General features: G+C 64.6%; 3 protein-coding genes across 7 annotated transcripts; 2 read left to right on the top strand and 1 right to left on the bottom strand.

Annotated features, from left to right (window-relative positions):
* The first annotated feature begins 5,870 nt into the window (after nt 1-5,870).
* Nucleotides 5,871-13,311, top strand: CDC25B (cell division cycle 25B). Of its 4 annotated transcripts, none has more exons than XM_049830865.1 (16): nt 5,871-6,107; nt 6,245-6,372; nt 7,054-7,105; nt 8,345-8,386; nt 8,665-8,701; nt 8,840-8,947; nt 9,025-9,144; nt 9,452-9,586; nt 9,725-9,799; nt 10,025-10,201; nt 10,319-10,414; nt 10,803-10,865; nt 10,965-11,063; nt 11,364-11,497; nt 11,625-11,736; nt 12,023-13,311. In XM_049830865.1, the coding sequence occupies exons 1-16, from the start codon at nt 6,025-6,027 to the stop codon at nt 12,161-12,163; spliced, it is 1,602 nt and encodes a 533-aa protein (XP_049686822.1). In that variant the 5' UTR covers nt 5,871-6,024; the 3' UTR covers nt 12,164-13,311. The 4 variants fall into 4 exon arrangements, with proteins under 4 accessions (XP_049686822.1, XP_049686831.1, XP_049686813.1 ...); XM_049830874.1 differs by having other exon boundaries at nt 12,041-13,311; XM_049830856.1 differs by having other exon boundaries at nt 11,625-12,128.
* An 849-nt stretch (nt 13,312-14,160) lies between these two features.
* On the top strand, nt 14,161-15,370 carry AP5S1 (adaptor related protein complex 5 subunit sigma 1). Its single transcript, XM_049796000.1, has 2 exons — nt 14,161-14,452; nt 14,812-15,370. The coding sequence occupies exons 1-2, from the start codon at nt 14,268-14,270 to the stop codon at nt 15,236-15,238; spliced, it is 612 nt and encodes a 203-aa protein (XP_049651957.1). The 5' UTR covers nt 14,161-14,267; the 3' UTR covers nt 15,239-15,370.
* Nucleotides 15,371-16,566: 1,196 nt separating this feature from the next.
* On the bottom strand, nt 16,567-18,787 carry LOC126036336 (C-type lectin domain family 4 member F-like). Of its 2 annotated transcripts, XM_049795987.1 has the most exons (7): nt 18,598-18,787; nt 18,338-18,454; nt 18,123-18,203; nt 17,834-17,890; nt 17,578-17,729; nt 17,056-17,168; nt 16,567-16,971 (listed from the first exon to the last, which is right to left on the bottom strand). In XM_049795987.1, the coding sequence occupies exons 1-7, from the start codon at nt 18,662-18,664 to the stop codon at nt 16,815-16,817; spliced, it is 744 nt and encodes a 247-aa protein (XP_049651944.1). In that variant the 5' UTR covers nt 18,665-18,787; the 3' UTR covers nt 16,567-16,814. The 2 variants fall into 2 exon arrangements, with proteins under 2 accessions (XP_049651944.1, XP_049651934.1); XM_049795977.1 differs by having other exon boundaries at nt 17,578-17,890.
* Nucleotides 18,788-20,370: the final 1,583 nt, after the last annotated feature.

Here is a 20,370-nt window from a genome sequence, read left to right on the forward strand (position 1 = left end):
GGACTGGGGGTCCTGGGCAGGGGGGGACGGGGGTCTGGGGGGGCTCTGAAGAAGGGAGAGGGCTGGGGGCTCTAGGCAAGGGGGATCTGGGGGGGTCTGAGCTGGAGGGGAGGGGGTCTAGGGGGTGCAGGATCAGGTTGAGGGATCCTGTGAGCAATGAGGGGGCCAGCACCACAGTGAGGGGGGGCCCTGAGCAAGGGGGGAGGCTCTAGGGGGGGTAGGACCAGGTCAAGAGGGGGCAACAAGCAGTGGGGGAGGCTGGGGGGGGCACCTGGCACCCAGCTGCAAGGAGGACCCCCGGCAAGGGGGGATCCCCGCTCTGGGAAGGTGCAGGGACAAGGAGCCCAAGATGGGCCCATGGTGGACCCCGATGTGGCGGGCAGCTCCGGCTCCCAGTGATCCCGGGCTAAAACCAGCTCGGGATGTTGCTCTTGGCAATGGGCACCCCGAGCCTGTGCCCGAGGCCTGCCACCCCTACCTGGGGGGCAGCCGCTGGGGAGGCAGTTCCCAGGGGTGGACACCATAGCTGGGATGGACACCATGGCTGGGATGGACACCATGGCTGGGACGGGCATCTTAGCTGGGATGGACACCATGGCTAGGTTGGACATCTTGGCTGGGATGGACACCATGGCTGGGATGGGCATCTTAGCTGGGATGGAAACCATAGCTGGGATGGACACCATAGCTGGGATGGACACCATAGCTGGGACGGACATCTTGGCTGGGATGGACACCTTAGCTGGAATGGACACCATAGCTGGGATGGACACCATAGCTGGAATGGACACCATAGCTGGGATGGACACCATGGCAGGGACAGACATCTTACTGGGATGGACACCATAGCTGGGATGGACACCATAGCTGGGATGGACACCATGGCTGGGATGGACACCATGGCTGGGACAGGCATCTTAGCTGGGATGGACACCATAGCTGGGATGGACACCATAGCTGGGATGGACATCTTGGCTGGGATGGACACCTTAGCTGGGATGGACACCTTAGCTGGAATGGACACCATAGCTGGGATGGACACCATAGCTGGAATGGACACCATAGCTGGGATGGACACCATGGCAGGGACAGACATCTTACTGGGATGGACACCTTAGCTGGGATGGAGACCATAGCTGGGATGGACACCATGGCTGGGATGGATACCATGGCTGGGACGGAGACCATAGCTGGGATGGACACCATGGCTGGGATGGACACCATGGCTGGGACGGGCATCTTAGCTGGGATGGAAACCATAGCTGGATGGACACCATAGCTGGGATGGACACCATGGCTGGGACGGGCATCTTAGCTGGAATGGAAACCATAGCTGGGATGGACACCATAGCTGGGATGGACACCATGGCTGGGACGGGCATCTTAGCTGGGATGGAAACCATAGCTGGGATGGACACCTTAGCTGGGATGGAGACCATAGCTGGGATGGACATCTTAGCTGGAATAGACATCATAGCTGGGATGGACACCATGGCAGGGACAGACATCTTACTGGGATGGGCACCACAGCTGAGATGGACACCATAGCTGGGATGGACACCATGGCTGGGACAGATATCTTAGCTGGGATGGACACCACAGCTGGGACAGACACCACAGCTGGGATGGACACCATAGCTGACACAGACACGTCCTGGGGTTGGACACCCTCCCTGGGATGGACACAATGGCTAGGATGGACCCTTTCCTGGGATGGACACCATAGCTGGGACGGACATCTTAGTGGAGAAGAACATCTTAGCTGGGACAGACAGCTGGGATGGACATATTAGCTGGGACGGACATCTTAGTGGAGAAGGACATCTTAGCTGGGACAGACACTTCCCCCAAATACCGTTGGCACAGCCCTGTCTCCCTGACTGGCACAGGGGTACCAGTAGAACCAGCCACGTTTGTGGGTGGACAGCGAGGACTCCCCAGGACACCAGCATCACAGTCGCCCCGGCAGTAGCCCATGAGCCTGGCTGCCTCCCAGGCAACCATGCTGCGGGCTCCCGCCTGACGAAGCCAAGCAGCGTTGCTGGCTGAAAGTGCGGCACGAACCAAGCCAGGAGGTGCAGGGTCGGTGCCACGGCTCGGGCACCCCATGGGGTGGCTCTGCCACCCGGGCACACAGGCAGGAATGGGCAGATTATGGCACTGTGGGCAACGATACTGGGGCTGAGCGAGACGCTGGGGTTGTCGATAAGCCCCATCTGTGACTTGGTCCCCAGTGAGGTGGGATGAGGACAGCATGGGGACGGTTCTCATCGGTGGGGTGGTTTATCTGCCGCTGCCGCCTGCTTGGTCCCTGCTGCTCCCTCATCATGGCAGGGCCTGGACCCAGAGCTCCGGCTCTGCCGCCAGCAGTCTTGCAGGATGCGTGCCTCAGTTTCCCCACCCTGTCCCTCTTCTGGCCACAGCAGCTGCAAAAGGGGTGGCCAACAGGGTTTCACTCCTGGTTTGCTTCTCGCTGCAGACAAAAGCAGCCTAAAAGGGTTTATTTTTGGCCAAATCAGAACCAAATTCAGCATGTTGAACCAGAAACCCCCTCAACATGGCAGGGCAGGGCTCATCACAGCAGCCGCTGTCCCCGGGGCCCTGAGTTGCAGGAGTGGGTGGCAGCCGCAGCCTCCCCTGAGTGCACAGAGGAAAAAGCAGCAAAACAGGAAGGGGGGGACGGAGACGCCCTTTTGCTGTCCCCCCACCGCAACTTCCTCCCCGCCACCGCCAAGGATGCTTCGAGGTGGGGAGGTTTTGCTCCAGGAGCCCCCAGAACCTCTGGCCACAGCTCCCAAAATTGCAGCCTCGCCCAGAGCCTCCACCACGGCCAAGGGTCCCGGCTGTGCAGGCAGAGCCATGTCGAGTGTCACCATCACTGCCGGCCCCTCTGCATCTCGCTGCCACCCTCCTCCTCCTGTGTTCCTCCAGCTCGCCAACATCTGCAGTCTTTAAAAATCTCTCAAATCCTGTATTTTGGTGCTAAAGTGCTCCGGAGCCCCACACACTCCGTGGCTTGGGAGGAGGGTGACCACCCCCCCCCCCCCCGCTCACCAGCTGCACCGTTGTGTGGTCGCGGTCCCCACCCAGAGATGCCACATTTCTAAGCCGGTGGCTTCGCAGAGCCCGTGGTGACGACAGCCATGTCGGTGTGTGCGCTGCCCATGAGCTGGACCCTGGGGACCCCTCCTCCATCCCTCAACCGCCAGGCACCGGCAGGGATGGAGCCAGATACTGGTCCCCTCCTGCATTCCCTGCCACCACGCCACGCCATGCCACGCCACGTGTGAGCCTGCCACGCGTGAGCCTGAGGCCAGCCCTGCCCCACAGATCCCCTGGGGCCAGTGCCAAGGACCCAGCACCCATAAAAGGCTCCTGCTTCCCGCTTCCCTGCATCATCCCATTCCCGGTGCCAGCACCAAGAGCACCAGGGTCCTGCTGCAGCCACCCCGTGCACAGCAGTAAGCCCCCTGCCGCGAATAACCAGCCACGGCTATAAGGAATTTGGAAAAAAACAGCTGGATGGGCATGCTTTGCCATGAAAGCCTCTTGGAGCAGAAAACAGGTTTTCCATGGCCAGGCGAAAGCTCTCGTGGAAGATGTCAGCATTTTTGGTGCAAATCCCTGCCCAGAACACCCAGGCTGGGAGGGAAACCAGAAGGAAAAGGGGATGCTGAGGGATTATTTCCTGAACGGTGCGGGGGAGCTCATCCCCCAGGTGAGGGTCCCCTCCTGGGGCAGCCCAGACTGGGTGAGGGGCTCGGCGAGGTGGTGGGACACCCGCAGCTCTCCAGTGGGGTGGGACATCGTGGGGCTGTGGGGCAGGGGACCACCCCCCCCCACCAACAACCCAGGCCTGGCACTGCAAACAGCCCCCCACCCTGTCCTTGTTAATTAGAGTAATCTTTATGGCAGCTCTTGCTGTGCGGCCATTAAAGTGAGCCAGCCTCCTCCAGCCCCTGAAGCCCCCCCACACTGAGCCCCGGCTCCAGCCCGGAGCCCCTGCACTGGGGCAGGCAGCAGCACCCTGGGGAGGTGGGGGTTCTGGGGGGGCCTGCATCCCACCACGGAGAGGAGCAGACAGGGCTTGTGGGGGTCCTGCTGCAGGCAAGGGGCTCTGCAGCCCCCCTGGGAGGCCCCCATTCCCCTCTCCTGCTTGCAGCCCCGCTCCCCAAAACCCCCTGTTTTGGGGCAGGGGGGGGGTAGAGCTAAGCATGTGGCCCCTTCCCTGACAGCGCAGCTGCTTGCAGAGCCCCATGAGCTGGCCGGAGACCCCCCCCCTTCCCTCCCCGAGGCCCCCAGCGCAGGCTCGGGGCAGCCACCGGAGCTGGGTCCCCCCTCGGCCCCCCCGGCTCAGCCACGTGTGGCTGGAAGCAATTAAAGCCCTTGGTGGCCAGGGAGAATGTCCCGCAGCCACCCAGGAGTGCTGGGGGGCCAGGGAACCCCCCACCACCACCCCAGGGCCACCTCTCCTCCTCCCTGGGGCACCCTGGGGTGCTGCAGCCCAGCTCCCCACACCCCGGGGACCCCCAACCCCGCTGCTGCGCTGGGACCTGCCTGGCGTCCCTGTGGAGGGGGGGGGATGCGGGACCCCCATGCCTCGCATGGGCTCCGGGAGAGCAGGATCTGGCCATTACGGGGGTGTCAGTTGGGCTGAACAGCCCCCAGCTGGGAGAGCTGCCCCCTCGCCTGCCCCTGCCCCGGCTGGAGAGGGGGTCTCCACCCTGGCCACCCCCTCCCCTTTTCTTTTCCCCTCTGAAAGGAAAGAATGGGGCCGGGGACAATGGATGACAGACCGGGACGGCCACCCAGGCTGCAGCCGTCCGGCGCATTCCTGCCCGGTTTGCCATCAGAAAGCCCCCGGCCGCTGCGCTGGAGACCCCCTCCCCGGGCAGGGGTCTGGCCGGCCGCCCTCCCCAGACAGATAGGCGGACAGACGGACAGGGTGGGCGAGCGGGCTGGGGGTACAGGGCAGCAGGTTTGGGTTTTGGGCAGCACCGTGGCCCAGTGGCACGTGGCTTTGGCACCGGTGGATGTCTAAGCCGGGAGGAGCTGGGGGGGGGGCACCCGGCTGGGAGCCCCAGGGGGACAGCAGGGCGAGGGGCAGCCATGCGGTGGGGGGGCAGAGGTGGTCCCTGCGCGCTGGGGAGCCAGTCTGGGTGGGATGGGGTGTCTTGACTTTCCAGCTTGTTCCGTGGGGCTGGGGGGGGGGGGGGGGGAAGAGTGGCTCCCTTCCCAACGTGGGGCTGGCCCCCAGTCTGAGCCCAGCTCGCACTGGGGCTGAGCCCAGCACCCGCTCCAGGCCTGGGAGCTGGCCTGCGGCTGGGGGCTGGGGGGTCAGGAGGGGCCCGTGTCCGAACACTGGGGCCCCCCCAGGGCTGCACCATCGCTCACAGACACCCATCCGTGTCTGCCCTCGCACACCCACTGTTCACCCGCCCCAGCTGTGTGCCCCCCCAGGACATGCCCCTCTCCATGTCGCTCGCAGCTATGTCCCCCCCAGCCATGTCCCCTCCAGCCATGCACCCTTCTGTGTGCCGCCCCCCCCCCCCCCCGCCCCGGCCATGTCCTCTCCAGCCATGCACCCTTCTGTGTGCCCCCCCCGGCCATGTCCCCTCCAGCCATGCACCTCTCCATGTGCCCCCCCAGCCATATGCCCCCCCCCGTGCCCTGCCCCCACTTTACCCCATGACACCCCCCGTGCCCCCCCCCAGCCATGCCCCCCCGGCTCCGCCCCGCCGTGGCCCCGCCCCTCCGGCGCCGTGGCCCCGCCCCCCGGCCCGGCCCCGCCCCGCCCCTCCCCGCCCCATTGGCTGCCGCCCCGCCGCTCCCCTGTTATTTTTCGAATATAAATAGGGTGGCGGCAGGCGCGCGCCCGGCCGGTTCCCTTCAAACGGACTGCGGAGCGGGCGCGGCGCGGTCGAGCTCCCCTCCGCGGAGGAGAACCGGGCCGAGCGGGGGAGAGGATCCCCGCAAGGATTTACTATTTTAATACTGCTCTCTGGTTTGCTTTCCTCTACCCGCATGGCGGCGCGGGGCCGTGGGCTGCCCGGGTCCCCGGTCACCACCCTGGCGCTGGATATGAACAACCTGGCGGGGCTGGGCAGGTGAGAGGGGCCGGGGGTGTGGGGTGGGACCCTGCCTGGGGGAAGGGGGGCTTAGACGGATTTGGGCCCCCCCCATTAACCACCCCTCCTGGGGGAGGGGGCGGGCTGACCCCCCCCCACTTTCACCCTGCCTGCAGGCACTGGGACACCCCGAAGCGGAGGGCGGCGGGGCTGTCCTTCCAGAGCCAGCGGTCCAGCCTCTCCCGGGAGTCGGTGGCCTCGGTCTCCTCCCGGGACTCCATCTCTTCCGAGTCCTCGGACATGGGTGAGTGATGGGTGCTGCTGCTGCGGGCCCCCCCACCCCTCCCCATCCCGGACTGGGGCTGTGCAGAGGGAGCTGTGGCATGGGGGGGCTGGACGAGCAGCTGGGGAGGCAAGGAAGGGAGGTGGTGGGGGCTTCTTGGGGTACATGTGGGTGCCGGGGCTCTGCTCCCAGCTCCTGGCCCCACTCTGAGTCAGTCCTGCCGGGTGCTCAGCCCGCGCCTGCTTCAAACTGGGACTTCCTCCCTGGTGCTTCCGACTGCGGCCCCTTCCCTGTGAGGGGGATGATGGGTGAGAGCCCCCAGCCCTGCTCCCCAGGGACTTGGCCATGGACCACCTCAGTGGGGTCCCTGGTTGGGGTGATGTGGGGTGACATCCTGGCTGGGATGGGTGCTCCAGGGTCAGTGCCATCCCCCTTGGCACGCTGGGGGGGGCTGGGTGACGGCCCCCCCATGAGCACCCAGCAGGTACCACCAGCCATGGCTTCCTCCTCGGTGCTGGCTGGAGCAGTGGGGAAGCACAGCTGGGATGTGGGGGGCTCCTTGGCCTGGCCACATCCTGCAAAGGACCCTGCAGGAGCAGTGCCAGTGTTGTGCCGGAGCGGGTCCCAAAGCAGAACATGGCTATGTTCCCAGTGGGCCCTGATTCCCCCCACACTGTGCTACCCTGCCCCTTGTTTCCCCAGGAGTGGGGCTGGACTCCCCCATGCAGGAGGACCCCGCAGCGCTGGAGGAAGTGTGAGTGCCCCTTGCCCCATCGTCCCCCCTCCAGGGGCTCCCCCACTTGCCCTCCCCTGCCTCCCGCAGGCAGTATGGGCCCTGCTTGCCCTGGTCTGCCTGCAGTGCCTGGCTCAGCCCCTTGCTGAGAAGCTGTGCCTCATGCCCCCCAAATCTGCTTCTGGGGAGGTGAGAAACCACCCTGCACCGGGGAGAGCGGGGATGTCAGCACTGGGGATCATCACAGCCCTGCTGCAGGCAGGGGTCTGGCAGCGGGTGCAGGCAGGAAGCCTTCACGGTGCTGCCTTGCCGCGGCTGGGCCAAATCTTCTTCCGGGCTTTGCTGGCAGGGACGGCTGACTGCCGGCTCGCCGCCTCGCCACGCAGTGAGGCAAGGGTGCCGAGCACCTCTGTGGGCTCTCAACACCTCTGGCATCCCCGGAGAGCCTTGGGGTGCTGCTGCATGGGCCCCATGGGGTGGGAGGGGGTGCAGGGTGCAGGGTGGGTGTGTAGGCTTCAGCTGAGAGCAAAGCTCTGTGGTGCTGCCTTGTGCAGGGGTGAGGGGCTCTGCCCCCCCTGTGCCCACTGCCTGCCCCCCCCCCCCCCCCCCCCCCCACTGGAGAGCTGCAGTTGAGGCCCCCCACGCCAGTGCTGTGCCGGTGGCTTCGCCGGCCCCCCTCCTCTGCTGCTTGCTTGGCCGTTGGCAGAGCCTGGCCCCAGCAGATGTGCCGGGTGAATGAGTAACTAACTGGGGGCAGATGGTGGGGCTGGGGTAGCTGTGGGGCTGGGTGTGCTTGGCTGCGGGGGACATGTTGGTCCCCGTCCTGCCGCGGCATGCCGCCGGCATGGCCATATGGCTGCCGGCCAACATCCCCCGCATCCCCGCCGCGGATGGATTTACATACAGGTGGAGAGCGGGTGCTGCTGCCGCCCCGTGCGGGGCCCTGCCGCTGGCTTTGTCTGGGCATGGAGCGAGGTCAGCGGGGTGCCCTGGACCACCCTGGCGTGCCGGTCCCCCACCCCAGCCAGGGATTGGGGTCCCCCAGCCTGAAACCAGTGGTGTCCAGATGGGGTTTTAACCCTTTGTGGGGCTGAAAGCCCTGGCTGCTCGGCTGCTTTCCCCTCACTGGGGGGCTGCCAGCCTCTGTGTGGGGTGGGACCACTGTAAGGGCTGGGGCTGCCCATCCCTGGGGCTCCTGGGCTGCCTGGGCTGGGGTGTGGGGTGCCATCTCCCCTAACCCTGGCTGTCCTCTCCCCACAGCTTCGAGAAAGCGATCCCGGAGTCCGGGAGGGTTCTCAAGGAGTAAGTGAAGGGCCTCTGTCCCTGTGGTGAGACCTGACAAGCCTGGCTGTCCCTGTGTCCTTCCCAGGGTCCAAATCAGGCCATTGGTGTTGCTCAGTGCCCGGAGGAGTTGCTGCCCTGGGGTCCTTTGGGAGCTGTGACAGCTCTGGGGAGGCCTTACCCTGCTGCTTTCCCCTCACTGGGGGGCCATGCCAGCCTCTGGGGGGGGGTGTTGTGGGACACTGCCAGTCCAGGGCACCTTCTCTCATTCAATTCTTTTCTTTCCCTGCTTCTTGTAGCAATAAGTTCCTTATCCGGAGGATCCACTCGCTGCCGGTAAGTCCCAGGGGCTCTGCAGGTCTGAGCCAGGGGGGAGGCCGGATCCTGCTGAGCCCCTGGCTGAGCTGGGAGGAAGATGGAGCTGGGGAGAGCAGGGGCTGGGCAGCACCTCTGACCCCTCTGCCTGCTCCACAGCCGCGGCTCCTGGGGGCCAGCCCAGTCCTGAAGAACATCTCCCACTCCTGGGAGTTCAATGACTGCAGGGCCAGTGAGCAGAGGGACCAGAGGGAGCCCGAGGACAAGGTGAGGGGGGCAGGCCAGGGAGGGGGCTGGGAAAGGGGCAGGGGGATGCTAATGCTGTGCATCCCCCCCTGCCACAGGAGGGGTTTGTCTTCAAGAAGCCGCAGAGGCCGGGTCAGCGCAGCCAGCTGCCCACTGGTGATGGAGCTGTGGGAAAGGACCCCTTCGCCCGGAGACCCGGCTCTGCGCCTGACCTGCTGGTGAGAGGGGCTGGGGGGGTCCGGGGAGGGGGGTGGCACCAGGGATGAATGGTCCCGCTGCAGGGGTTGCTGAGCTGGGACCTGCTGCTCTAACCTCCACGTTTGCCCTGGAGACCTGTGGATGTGGGAGCTGAAGGGGCTGTGGGGTCACAGCCTGGGGGTTGCAGGGATGCCCTGGAGACCTGTGGATGTGGGAGCTGAAGGGGCTGTGGGGTCACAGCCTGCGGGTTGCAGGGACACCCTGTCTCCAAACAGGCCTGGCGTGGGGCTGGCCTCACTCCTGAGCTGTGGGCTGTGTCCTCCCCAGTTTGACACCCCCGAGAAGGAAAATGTCCCTGAAGGCCAGAGCCCCATCATACTGCGCCAGGGCTCCTTGACCTCTTCCATGTCTGAGGAGGAAGATGATGGCTTTGTGGACATCCTGCATGAGGAGGAGATGAAGGTAGGGAGGGCTCCTCCACCTGTGGAGTCCATGGGGTCCATCCCTGCCTGGGGGGGTGGGAAGCAACTGGTGGGACTTGTCATGTTCACGTTCTCCTCTGCCTCTCCCCTATGGCCCTCTGGGCTGCTGCCCTGGCAGAGCGATGCCGATGTGCCGCAGGGGATGGAGAACCTGCTGACCGCGCCGCTGGTGAGGAAGGAGGAGGCAGAGCTGGTATGTGGGAGCCTTGAGGGGTGGAGGGGTCTTGAAGTGGGGGTCTGGGGGTGAGGGTGAAAGGGCTGGTTGGTGAGCAGCACCAGCCCCAGGGGCTGTGGGCTCATCCTGGGTGGTGTGTGGCTACCAGAATGGGACCGTTGTCTCCCCACCCTCATGATGCTGGGGGGGATGCAGGGGGATGCCAGACCCCCCCAGGCAGCAGCACACGCTCTCCCTGCACAGCGTCTTGTGAAGCGCAGCAAATGCCGGCAGCTTTTCCGCTCGCCCTCGATGCCCACCAGTGTCATCAGACCCATCCTGAAACGGATAGAGCGGCCCCAGGACAGGGACATGCCTGTCGAAACCAAGCGGCGGAGGAGTGTGGCTGGTACCCCCAGCAAGGAGGCGGTGGCAGAGCCGGTGGGTGATGGGTTAATGTCTGGGTGAGATGTCCTTGCTGGGGTCCAGCCTGTCCCTGGTGGGACTGACCTGGCTCTGCTGGAGCCCTTGCTAACACTGGGGGAGTTGTCTCTGCAGAAACCGTGGCTGTTGCGCTCCAGGTCGTTCTGCCATGAGGAGATTGAGAACCTGCTGGCCAATGACCACCGGGAACTCATCGGGGACTTCTCCAAGGTAGGGCCACGGGGATGCTGCAGGCCTGTGGGTGCTGCCAGCCCCCCCCAACACTTCCCCTGAAACAGAGGGACCATCAGCAGAGCTTGGAACTGGAACAAGAGCCCAAACCCAGCTGGTGGCCCTTGCTTGGGGATGAGGGGACTTGGGGCTATGACTTTCCAGCCTGCAGCCCCCATAGGACACGAATAGCCTGACCGCAGCTCCTCCAGTGCCAGCACCGTGCAGCAGCCATATCCCTCCTGGGCAGACTGCCCACCCACCCCCCCAGGGAGCAGACGTTGCAGGGCAGGGGGCCTCTTCTGGGCTGGGGGAGCGGGGTGACAGCCCCTGCTCCAGGAGGTCTCCCCGGGATGGATCCTGAGCCAGCACCTTGTCTCTTCTCCAGGCTTACCTCCTGCAGACAGTAGAGGGGAAGCACCAGGACCTGAAGTACATTTCCCCTGAAATGGTAAGGGAGCAGCAGCCTCTCCCCAAAAAGCCCCTGTGGGGCTGCCTGCCTGGCCCCCCCTATGTCTTGCCCCGCCTTGGTGACAGGCTCCCCCTGCAGATGGCAGCAGTGCTGACGGGGCAGTTCAGCAGCCTCATCGAGAGCTGCGTGATTGTGGACTGCAGGTACCCCTACGAGTACGAGGGAGGCCACATCAAGGTCAGAACCCCCACTGTGCCCCTCGGGGCTGGGGCTTGGAGGGTCCTGTGAGGTGGGGGAGTCTCAAACCCATCAAACTTCAGAGGGGCTGAGCCCCCCCCCCCCTCACCTGAGGAGTTGAGCAGCCTCCCCAAAGGTGCTGAGCCCCAACTGGAAGGAGGAAAGGTGATGGTGCCCCAGTAGATGGGGTGATGCTGGGGGGGGGGGGGGGGGAGGCTGGGGGCAGCATACTGACACCCCCACCCTGGATGAAACAGGAGACAGCAGTGGGGATGAAAGCTGCCTCTTCTTCCTCCCCAGGGTGCCATCAACCTGCCAATGGAGCAGGATATGGAGGAGTTCCTGCTGAAGAAGCCCATTGTGCCCTTTGACGCCAGCAAGAGGGTGATAGTCATCTTCCACTGCGAGTTCTCCTCTGAGAGGGGGCCCAGGATGTGAGTTGGGGGGGGGGGGGGGGGAGATGGATGCTGGGTTCTGCTGGACCCCCCAGGCATGGCTGGATCCTGACTTGGTGACAAACCTTGCCACAGCCCCTTCCCATCACCTGCCCCTATTCTGCAGGTGCCGGTTCCTCAGGGAGAAGGACCGAGCCTGTAATGAGTACCCCCACCTCCACTACCCTGAGCTCTACATCTTGAAGGGGGGGTACAGAGAGTTCTTCCCCCAGTACCAGGTGAGCTCCCCCCACCCTTGCCCCCTGTGTGGGATTTGCCCCCTGTGTGGGAGGGGGATCCCTGGCAGGAGGGCAAGGGCTGGGAGGGGGGGCAGGAAATACCCTCTCCCCTCCCCAAACCTGGCTCTGCGGGGTGGAGGGGAAGGGTCAGGCTCTGAGCATCCTCCATGAGGATGGTACCTCCAGGGGTAGGGGGCTGCGCTGGGGGGCCCTGGGGTGCTGGGTTTGCCAGTGGGTGGGGGCTGGGAGCAGTGCTGTGGGTGCTGACGGGGCCGTGGGTGCCCAGTCACACTGTGAGCCCCAGGACTATCGCCCCATGCACCACGAGGACTTCAAGGAGGACCTGCGCAAGTTCCGCCTGAAGAGCCGTACCTGGGCAGGCGAGCGCAGCAAGCGGGAGCTCTACAGCCGCCTCAAGAACTTCTGATGGCACTGGGGGACCCCCACAGCCCCCCACCCACCCCGGGTCTGCCATCAGACAACATCTCCCAAAAAGAGCTCAAAACCTGCTCCCCCCACCACCCAGCCCTGCTCTGCTGGGTGCCCTGCACAGCATCACTGACTGTCAGCAGCATGGTGGCGGGGGGGGGTATGGTTGTGGTTTTACACCTTTTTACCCTCAAAAGGGTTTAGGGTAAAACCTAAAGGGTGGTTGGGTGCTGTAGTGTGGTGGTGGGGGGAATGCCTGGGCCTGTTCCCTCCACCCCAGGCTATAAGTCACTGCCAGATTCAACCTTCCTTGGGGGATGGGGGAGGGGGGGGGCAGAACTGTGGTAAGTACAGGCTGTGTGTCCATCCCCCCCCAGCTCTGTGGGGCAGCCCCCCAAGCCCTTGTTCCAGCCCCTTCCCCTTGCACCCTGGGCTTGGAGGGTGCCAACCCTGGGAAAGCCACTGGGCTGCAGGAGATGCCCCCTGAGCCCTGGGGGGGGGGGGGCATGGAGCTGAGCAGCCTCTCTCTGTGGCTGGGTGCCCCTAGGGAGGGTGGGGAGTCCCCCAGGAGGGCTGGAAGGCCCTGGCAGAGCTTAATTGGCAGAACTGTTGCAGAAAAGCACTTAAACCCCCTTTGCAGCTGGTGGGTGCTTCAGGGCTCCAGCCCTGGCCCTTCTCCACAGGTGGGGGCAGATGCCTGGGGCTGGGCACCCTGTGGGTGCCAGGGTGCCCCCTGTAACAGTCACCAACTGCATCAGCCCAGGTTTGTTCAGTGTTTTGGGTTTTTTTTGTCTGTCTGTTGGGGTTTTTTACCCACCCACCCCCATTTTGTCTGTTTGTCTGTTTGTTGTTGGGGTTTTGCCCCCTCCCCCCCATTTAAAGTTTGTTCTCCACTTCTAAGCCAGCTGTGGTGAACTTCAGGGGATTAGGAGGGGCTTCACCCCCACCCTGGATCGGGGCAGTGGTTTGGGCTGCAGCACCTGTGGGGATGCCGTGGGGCCCAGCACTTGCCTATGAACCAGCTGCTGAAGCACCATGAATGGTGGAGGACAAGAAGCGTTTCCTCACCTGGGAGCTGCTGCTGTTGGGCTGTACCCTTGTGTTTTGTTTTGTTTGGTTGTTTTTAATGAATTTTTTTTTAACAATTCATTCACGAGGGAGAACAAACCCTGGCTGTGTGTCTGTGGATGTGCCGCAAAGCAAAGGGGGGGGGGGCTGTATGGGGTGGGTGCTCCCCAATCCTGGGGTGGCTGGGCTATAGAGGGGCTTGGGGAGAGCTGTTTGGGGGGGGGGGGGGTGACAGCATCTCCGTGGGGCTGGGGGCTTCCCCAGGGGCTAGGGATAAATATCCCATTTAATGCTGTTCCTGCGGGGGCGGGGGGAGCAGCTGGGGCAGGGGACCCTAAAACCTCTGTCCCACTCCTGTCTGCCCCCCTATCATGCCGGTGGAGGCCCTGTGCCCGTGTGGGGCAGCCTGGCCCCACTCCCAGGACCACCACGGGGGGGACGACGACACGGACATGGGGCAGGGGCTGCGGGTCACGGATGGAAGCCCCCCAGCCTCCCACTCCCCAGAGCTGTGCAGGGGGCGGGAGGAGGGATGGGGCCAGAGGGGTGACTGGGGGGGGTCCCAGGGCCAGGACACGGCTGCCTGGGGGGGGGCACCCCCACTCTGGCCCTGTCTCACACACACGCACCCTGGGTGATCCTGTGTCCCCCAGGCCCTGTCACCCTCCCCGGTGATCCTATCCGCCGGCCGGCCATGCCATACCCCTCAGGGCCGTACTTCCTATCCCGCCCACTAGCCCCTCTCCGCCAATCGGCGCGCCGCCCGCCTAGCCTTGGCCAATCGCGACCCGGCAGAAGGGTAGGGGCTAAGTTCCCCGCGCCCCCCGCCCCACACTTCCAGGTTTTCACCAATCCCCGCCGCCGTTCCTTTCCTCATCGGCCAACCGCTTGCCCTTTCCCGCGCTACGCCAATCCGAACAACGTTCCCGCCGGCCAATAGCAACCGGAGGAGTGGAGGAAGAGGGATCGACTCCGCCTTTCCCCCCCCTCCACGTGACCTGGGCGGTGGGCCGGGGGTCGCGAGCGGCGTTGCCATGGTGCGGGCGTTCATCCTGCTGACGCTGGGCGGGGCGGACCCCCCCGCCACGCCCGGCCACGCCCCGCCTAGCCCCGCCCCTTGCCGCCTCCTCTACGCCCGGACTTTCGGGAACCCCCCCCGACCCGGTGGACCCCCCCGGCAGCGCCTCCGCCGCAAGGAGGAGTTGCTGGCCGTGGCCAGGTATCCGGGACCCCCACAACCCCCCCCTCACCCTACCCCGCGGGGGGGCTTGGGTTCGGTGGGACCCCTGGGGTTGGTGACCCCCCCTCTATGGGACCCCCCCGCCCTCTCCTTTTAAGGGGTCTGGGCTCAACGGGACCCCTGGGGCTGTGACACCCCCTCTCTGCGGGTGTCTGTGTGTCGTCCCCCCTCCTTCTTGGGGGGGGGCGTCTGGGCTCAGTGGGCTCCCCAGAATTGTGACAGCCCCCCTTTTTGGGGGGACAGGGCTTGGCGGGACCCCCAAAAGAGGGGGTCACGCTATCCCTGGATTGGGGGGGGGGGTCTTAACACGAGGGTGTCCCCCCCTTCTTCTCTCCCAGGCAAGTGGCCTCCCAGTGCCGGCTGCTTCAGTCGTCTTTGGGGCGTCTGTCTTCCCCCCAGCTCCCCCAGCTCCCCGACGAACCGATCTCACTTCAAGATGCCCCAGGGGGACTTTTCCAGCTGCCCCCTGGGGACCCCTTCCCCGAACGAACGACGGTAGCCTGGCTGTCGTTTTTGGCCCTCGCCTTCGCCTTGGTTTGTGACCCTCAAGAGAATCTATCGTTGGCCGAAATCACCCTACGCCGCCTGGCCCCCCGCCTGCTCGTCTCCCTCCGACTCCTCGGCCCCGGTGCCGATGTCCTGCTCCGACCCGAGACCGCAGACCTCCTCCTCGATCGTCTCCTGCCCCACGGGCAGATGCTTTTCCTCAATGAACGTTTCCTTCAGGCGACAGACCGGGAGATGGGCATCAAAGCATCCCGCTGAGCTACGGGTGGCACCCCCTCTGATATTTCGGAGGTGAGGGGAGAGAGAAGGGAGGGATCCGAGGTAGTTGCTAAGCCCCAGCGGGATGGATAGGAGAAACAGCTCAGGAATAAAGAGCAAGGAGCCAGCAAAGAGCAGGTTTTCAATCCGTTTATCCCCCCCCCAATGCTGTTGTGGGAGGGTTGGGTAGCTCTAATAGCCGTCCCCATAAAAATCCATCCAGAGCTGCGATGGCACCACGTTCCTGAACCGCTTCATCCACGCAGGACAGCAGGGTGGTGGCTCTGCGGGGCCGTAAATGGACGTTAAAAAAGAGGTGGTTCTCCCATGGGAGCTTCTGCAAACCTCTCACCCGCCAGCCCAAAGGATGGATAGGTGCTGGGCATCTCCATCCCCTCTGCACAAGGGACCCCAGGTTGGGGTTTCCCCATCTGGGTGCTACAGGGAAGGTGGTGGGTCCCCAGTGGGGGAGCAGTGACCAAGGCAGCGCAGGTCCCCTCTGCTGTGGGACAGGATGGCCAGAGATGGGGATCCATCACCTCAGGACAGGAGGGAAGCCGGGGGGGGGCAGGACAGCCAGGGTGGGTACAACCAGCCCTGCTGCATCGGGGTCACCGGGATGGAGGATTAAATAAACAGGTAGCAGAGCAGGACGTGGCCGTGTGCCTGGCACAGGGGGTTGGTTGTCCCCAAATGATGCCGCTTGGGGCCAGGGGACACGCGTGACACCCTGGGAGGTGGCAGGAGCTGGCACCCACCTGCCCAGCTCTGCAGGGCACAGTGGTGAGCAGGATCCTGCCCTGGCAGTTTCTGGGTGCCGGAAAAGCCAGGAAGCCAGGAGACAACATGCCCGGTTCTCCTGCCACCGCCAGCATGCCAGCATGCCAGGGATGTGCCTGACCCTGTGGAGGGGCTGCTGGGGGGGACAGATCCCAAAACATTTCCCCCCATAACCACACCGGTAAAGCTGAAGTGCCCAGGGAGCGGTGCTGGGCATCGGCTTTGCCAGGCTTCAGCTCTGGTGGGTCTCTCTGTCTGTGATGCCAAGTGGGATCTGGCCAGGCACACCGGTGGGGGCTACAGATGCAGAGGGGTCCCGGTACCCCCTCCCACCGCACTCGCAGGGCAAGGGGATGGATCTGTCCCTCCCACGGCACTTGTGGGACCCCCACAACGTGAGAGCTGTGGCACCATGGCTGATGCCAGCAAAGGTCCCCAAGGTGAGCAGGGCGGAGGGGCTGGGAGGGACCTCACTGTGTGCTGGGGGCTGTAGGGGCGATGGAGCCAACCCCGCCTCAATGGGGAAGGCGAGAGGCAGCCAGAGGAGGTGCAGCAGGAGCAGTTTAATCAGAGCTGAGCAAAGTGCTCTCGGTGCGGGGCTGGGGGGGGGCAGCACCAGGATGGCACCGGCATCCGGAGCACCCATCGTGGCACAGGCGTTTGCTTGGGAGCTGCCCTGCTTCAGAGAGGAGCGGAGGTCCCTGGGGGGCTCATCCCGGCACGCGTGCCATGGGACTGGCAGCACGCTGGCAGCATGGCCGGCAGTGGATCCGGCAGCGTAGCCGGCAGTGTGGCATCAGGGCCCACTCAGGTCCCTCTTGCAGATCCAGGGGAAGCTGAAGTTGCAGTTATGGTCGTTCCAGAGGCCATTGCCCACGGGGTGGATCTGGGCACAGTTCTCCCCGCCCCAGCGCCCATAATCGGTGCTGTCCGGCTGCCCCGGTGCCCAGAAACTGCCGGGGCAGAGTGAGGTCAGCGGATGGGGGGGGTGCTGGGGCTGCTGGTCTTCCCCCCCCCCCCCACGCCCCCAAGCTCACCTCTGGGCCTGGGAATAGGGAGCCCCATCCACCCAGTGCCAGGAGCCCCCGGGGCCTGTGGCTGCCAGTCCGATCCAGTAAGATTTTCCCCTCGTCTCCTGCGCCAGGTAGTCCTGCGGGACAGGGCAGGGGTGTGGGCAGAGGGGGCATGGGCGGGGGGGGGGGGACATGGGCAGGGGGCACAGGCGGGGGGGGGCACAGGTAGGAGAGGGGGTGGGCAGGAGGGTGCATGTGCAGGAGGGGGTGCAGGCAGGAGGGAATGTAGGCAGGAGGATGCACGGGCAGGAGGGAATGCAGGCAGGAGGGATTGTGGGCAGGAGGATGCACCGGCAGGAGGATGCAGGGGCAGGAGGAAATGCAGGCAGGAGGATGCACAGGCAGGAGGGATTGTGGGCTGGAGGGGGCACAGGCAGGAGGGAGTGTTGGCCAAAAAGGTGCACGGGCAGGAGGGAGCACAGGAGCAGGCAGCGGCGGGGCAGGCAGGAGAAGGCGGCGATGGGTGCTGCAGCCCCAAGCACCCACCTGCTCCTCAGGGCTGGTGACAGAGGTGAGGTGGGAGTTCGTGGAGCGGCAGGCGGTCTCCGCGTCGCCCCAGGGCTTCCGCTCCCCCGAGAAGTAGTAGATCTTCCCCTGGTGGTACCGCCAGCCCAGGGACAGTCCCTGCAGCCACCGCCCTGGGGATTGGGCAGCCGTGGGGACGGGGTGACAGCTGCTGGGGCGAGGGTGGCCCAGGGATGGGTGTCCCAGACATGATCCCCCCCCAGACCAGGGACATTACCGAGCTGCTCCTTCCGCCTCTGCACCGCTGCTGGGCTCTCACGGGGGCTCCGAGGACCTGCCATGGGGTCAGGGAGAGGAGCCAGCAGTGGCCTGCCCACCACCCCAGGCAGGGGATGCGGGCAGGGGATGTGGGCAAGGGCTGGGGACAGGGGCTGGGGACAGGGACTGCGGGTAGGGGCTGGGGACAGGGGCTGTGGTAGCAGGCAGGGGCTGGAAGGTGGGGGCTGCGGGCAGGGGGCTGTGGGTAGGGGCTGGGGTACTGAGGGCAGCCACAGGGTCCCACTCACCATTGGGGTCAGGCAGCAGAGGGGCCCTGACTGCCGCCAGCTCTGCCCGTGCTGCCCACAGCTCTGCCTGGCCCTGAACATCTGGGAAGGGAAGGGCAGTGGGTCAGTGCCCTGCCAGGGCTGCCTGCGGGCCCCTGCCTGCTCCCAGCCCCTGCCTGCTCCTGGCCCCTGCCAGGCATCACCGCCCGCCCCCCCCCAGCCCTGGTGGCACTTACACAGGGTGATGAGGACTGCCAGAGCAGCCCCCAGCACCAGGACCACCCCCGTGCCCACGGCCAGGGTGGTGCCCAGCGTCCAGCGGGATGCGGCCAGAGGGGACCCAAGCGCCCGCGCTGCGGGAGAGAAGCCGGAGATGCCCTGAGCCGGGGCCGAGCCACACCGGGGACCCCAGCGCTGCTGGCAGAGGGCTGGGGAAGGAAGGGGATCAGCCAGCTGCCTGCTCCTGCCCACAGCATCCCAGCGAGGCTGGGCTTACTTCGAGCGGGGCTGGGTGGGTAGCGGATCTGCAGGCTCTCGTACAGGTCCGGTCCTGCCGTGGCCATCCCCAGTGGCCGGCACGGCACGGGAAGCCGCTTCCTGACGAAGCCTTGGCGCACGCCGGCGAGGACAACCCAAAGTGCCAGGAAAGGGAAACTGGCAGCCAGGCACCCGCAGCAGCTTGTGGGTGCTGGTTCCTGCCACTGGCTGGAGCGTCACATGTGTCGCCCCACCCCGAGTGGAATCGTCTGCTGACGAGTGGCACTCGACCCTGACCCTGTGGTTTTTGTCCCAAAGCACATCTCAATTGCAGTTTGTGTTTCCCACCCTCAGGCACAGAAACGTTGGGGGAACACTGAATCCCGGCAGGGAACTGGCTCCCTGGTCCCGGTGAGCGGTGGCAGAGAAGGGGGGGATGCACCCAGCCCGGCATGCCCAGCGTGGTGCCGGACTTTGAGCCATCGTCCTTATCTGCCAGGAGAGCAGGCAGGCTTCAAACAGGGCTGGCAGCGCGCTATCAACAAGGAGAAGGGCTGGTGGTGGTAGTATTATTATCATCATCATCATCATATTCATCACTGTTACACTGTCGATGTGTGCGGGCAGTGCTCTGCCCGGCTGGGAAGCCACGCAGAGAGCACGGGGAGGGATGCCCAGGACAGGCGCTATCCTGGCATGAACCGTGCCATGTCAGGAGTGGGGAGCTACCGTCTGGCACCGGGGGAAGCCGCCTGTCACAGGACCGTGCTGGGGCCTGTGTCGGGCACTTGCCGGCAGCACCGTGCAGGCTGGAGATCCCTGCTGGCAGTGAACCCCAAAGCAAGGGTCTGTGCCTGCTGCCACAGGGTCTGCTTGGGGACACCCAGCTCCTCCCAGCACTGACCCTGCATGCTGTGGCAGGACACCTGGCACCACCACCAATGGCACAGACCTCGCCGGTGCCGACACCACACTCTCCCCAGGCCCCCAGCTGCCCATGCTCTGCTCTGGTAAGACCAGGATGTGGTATTTCAGGACTTCTGTTTTTTGGTTTTTTTACCCATTTCGTCCCAAACCACCATCATGTTTGACACAGGCACTGGAAATACCTTCAAACGTGCAGAAACTGCTTTTCTGACAAATGGACAAATAGCTAAAAAGCCTGGAGGCACGTTTCCCCCCAGCCCCCTCTGCACCCCTCAGCATGGGCCAGTGGCCCTGCGGTGGGCAGACCTTCATCCTCCTCCTCCCCTGCTCTTCTCCTTTCCTGGTCCCCCTTCCCAGGGCATGGACCCCCCCATCTTGGCCACCACCTGCTGTGGTGACAGTGCTGTCCATATCCCCAGCACCCCCTGACCTCCAGGCGAGTTGCCGGCCAGCTCGGAGCCAGCTGCCAGCACCAAATTGGAGGCAGCCCTGGGTGCACTGGGACAGTGAGGGGCCACCACCGAGGGTCCCTGCAGGCCCACACAGCACTTCTCCAAGTTCTCTACTTCACCTGCAAGCCCTCCCCTTTTAGCTGCTCCATTTAACTTCCTTTTAACGTGGGTGGGTTTTTTTCCCATTTAAGACCTTTTTCTCTAGTTAAGCGTTAGCATAATGGACATTTTTTGTGGGGCTTTTGTGTTCAGAAGTCTCTTGGTTTTGTCTGCAGGGTGGGCTCTACAGCAGAGCTGGGTTTTGCTGGTTATCTCTTGAGCCACATCATAGAATCATAGAATCATTTAGGTTGGAAAAGACCTTCAAGATCATCGAGTCCAACCATCAACCATGCCCACCAAACCATGTCCTG

Source organism: Accipiter gentilis, chromosome 3, assembly GCF_929443795.1.
Source record: "Accipiter gentilis chromosome 3, bAccGen1.1, whole genome shotgun sequence".
Taxonomy (NCBI): domain Eukaryota; kingdom Metazoa; phylum Chordata; class Aves; order Accipitriformes; family Accipitridae; genus Astur; species Astur gentilis.

What these genes read in the sequence shown, in the direction of transcription:
- CDC25B (XM_049830856.1), top strand. Translation starts at nt 6,025, where the DNA reads ATGGCGGCGCGGGGCCGTGGGCTGCCCGGGTCCCCGGTCACCACCCTG. An exon ending in CCCGCAGCGCTGGAGGAAGT is followed by an intron (nt 7,106 to 8,344) that starts GTGAGTGCCCCT and finishes CTCTCCCCACAG; the next exon opens with CTTCGAGAAAGCGATCCCGG. An exon ending in GGAAGGAGGAGGCAGAGCTG is followed by an intron (nt 9,800 to 10,024) that starts GTATGTGGGAGC and finishes CTCCCTGCACAG; the next exon opens with CGTCTTGTGAAGCGCAGCAA.
- LOC126036336 (XM_049795977.1), bottom strand. Translation starts at nt 18,664, where the DNA reads ATGGCCACGGCAGGACCGGACCTGTACGAGAGCCTGCAGATCCGCTAC. An exon ending in CCCACCCAGCCCCGCTCGAA is followed by an intron (nt 18,455 to 18,597) that starts GTAAGCCCAGCC and finishes TCTCTCCCGCAG; the next exon opens with CGCGGGCGCTTGGGTCCCCT. An exon ending in GGCAGTCCTCATCACCCTGT is followed by an intron (nt 18,204 to 18,337) that starts GTAAGTGCCACC and finishes TTCCCTTCCCAG; the next exon opens with ATGTTCAGGGCCAGGCAGAG.
- AP5S1 (XM_049796000.1), top strand. Translation starts at nt 14,268, where the DNA reads ATGGTGCGGGCGTTCATCCTGCTGACGCTGGGCGGGGCGGACCCCCCC. An exon ending in GAGTTGCTGGCCGTGGCCAG is followed by an intron (nt 14,453 to 14,811) that starts GTATCCGGGACC and finishes CTTCTCTCCCAG; the next exon opens with GCAAGTGGCCTCCCAGTGCC.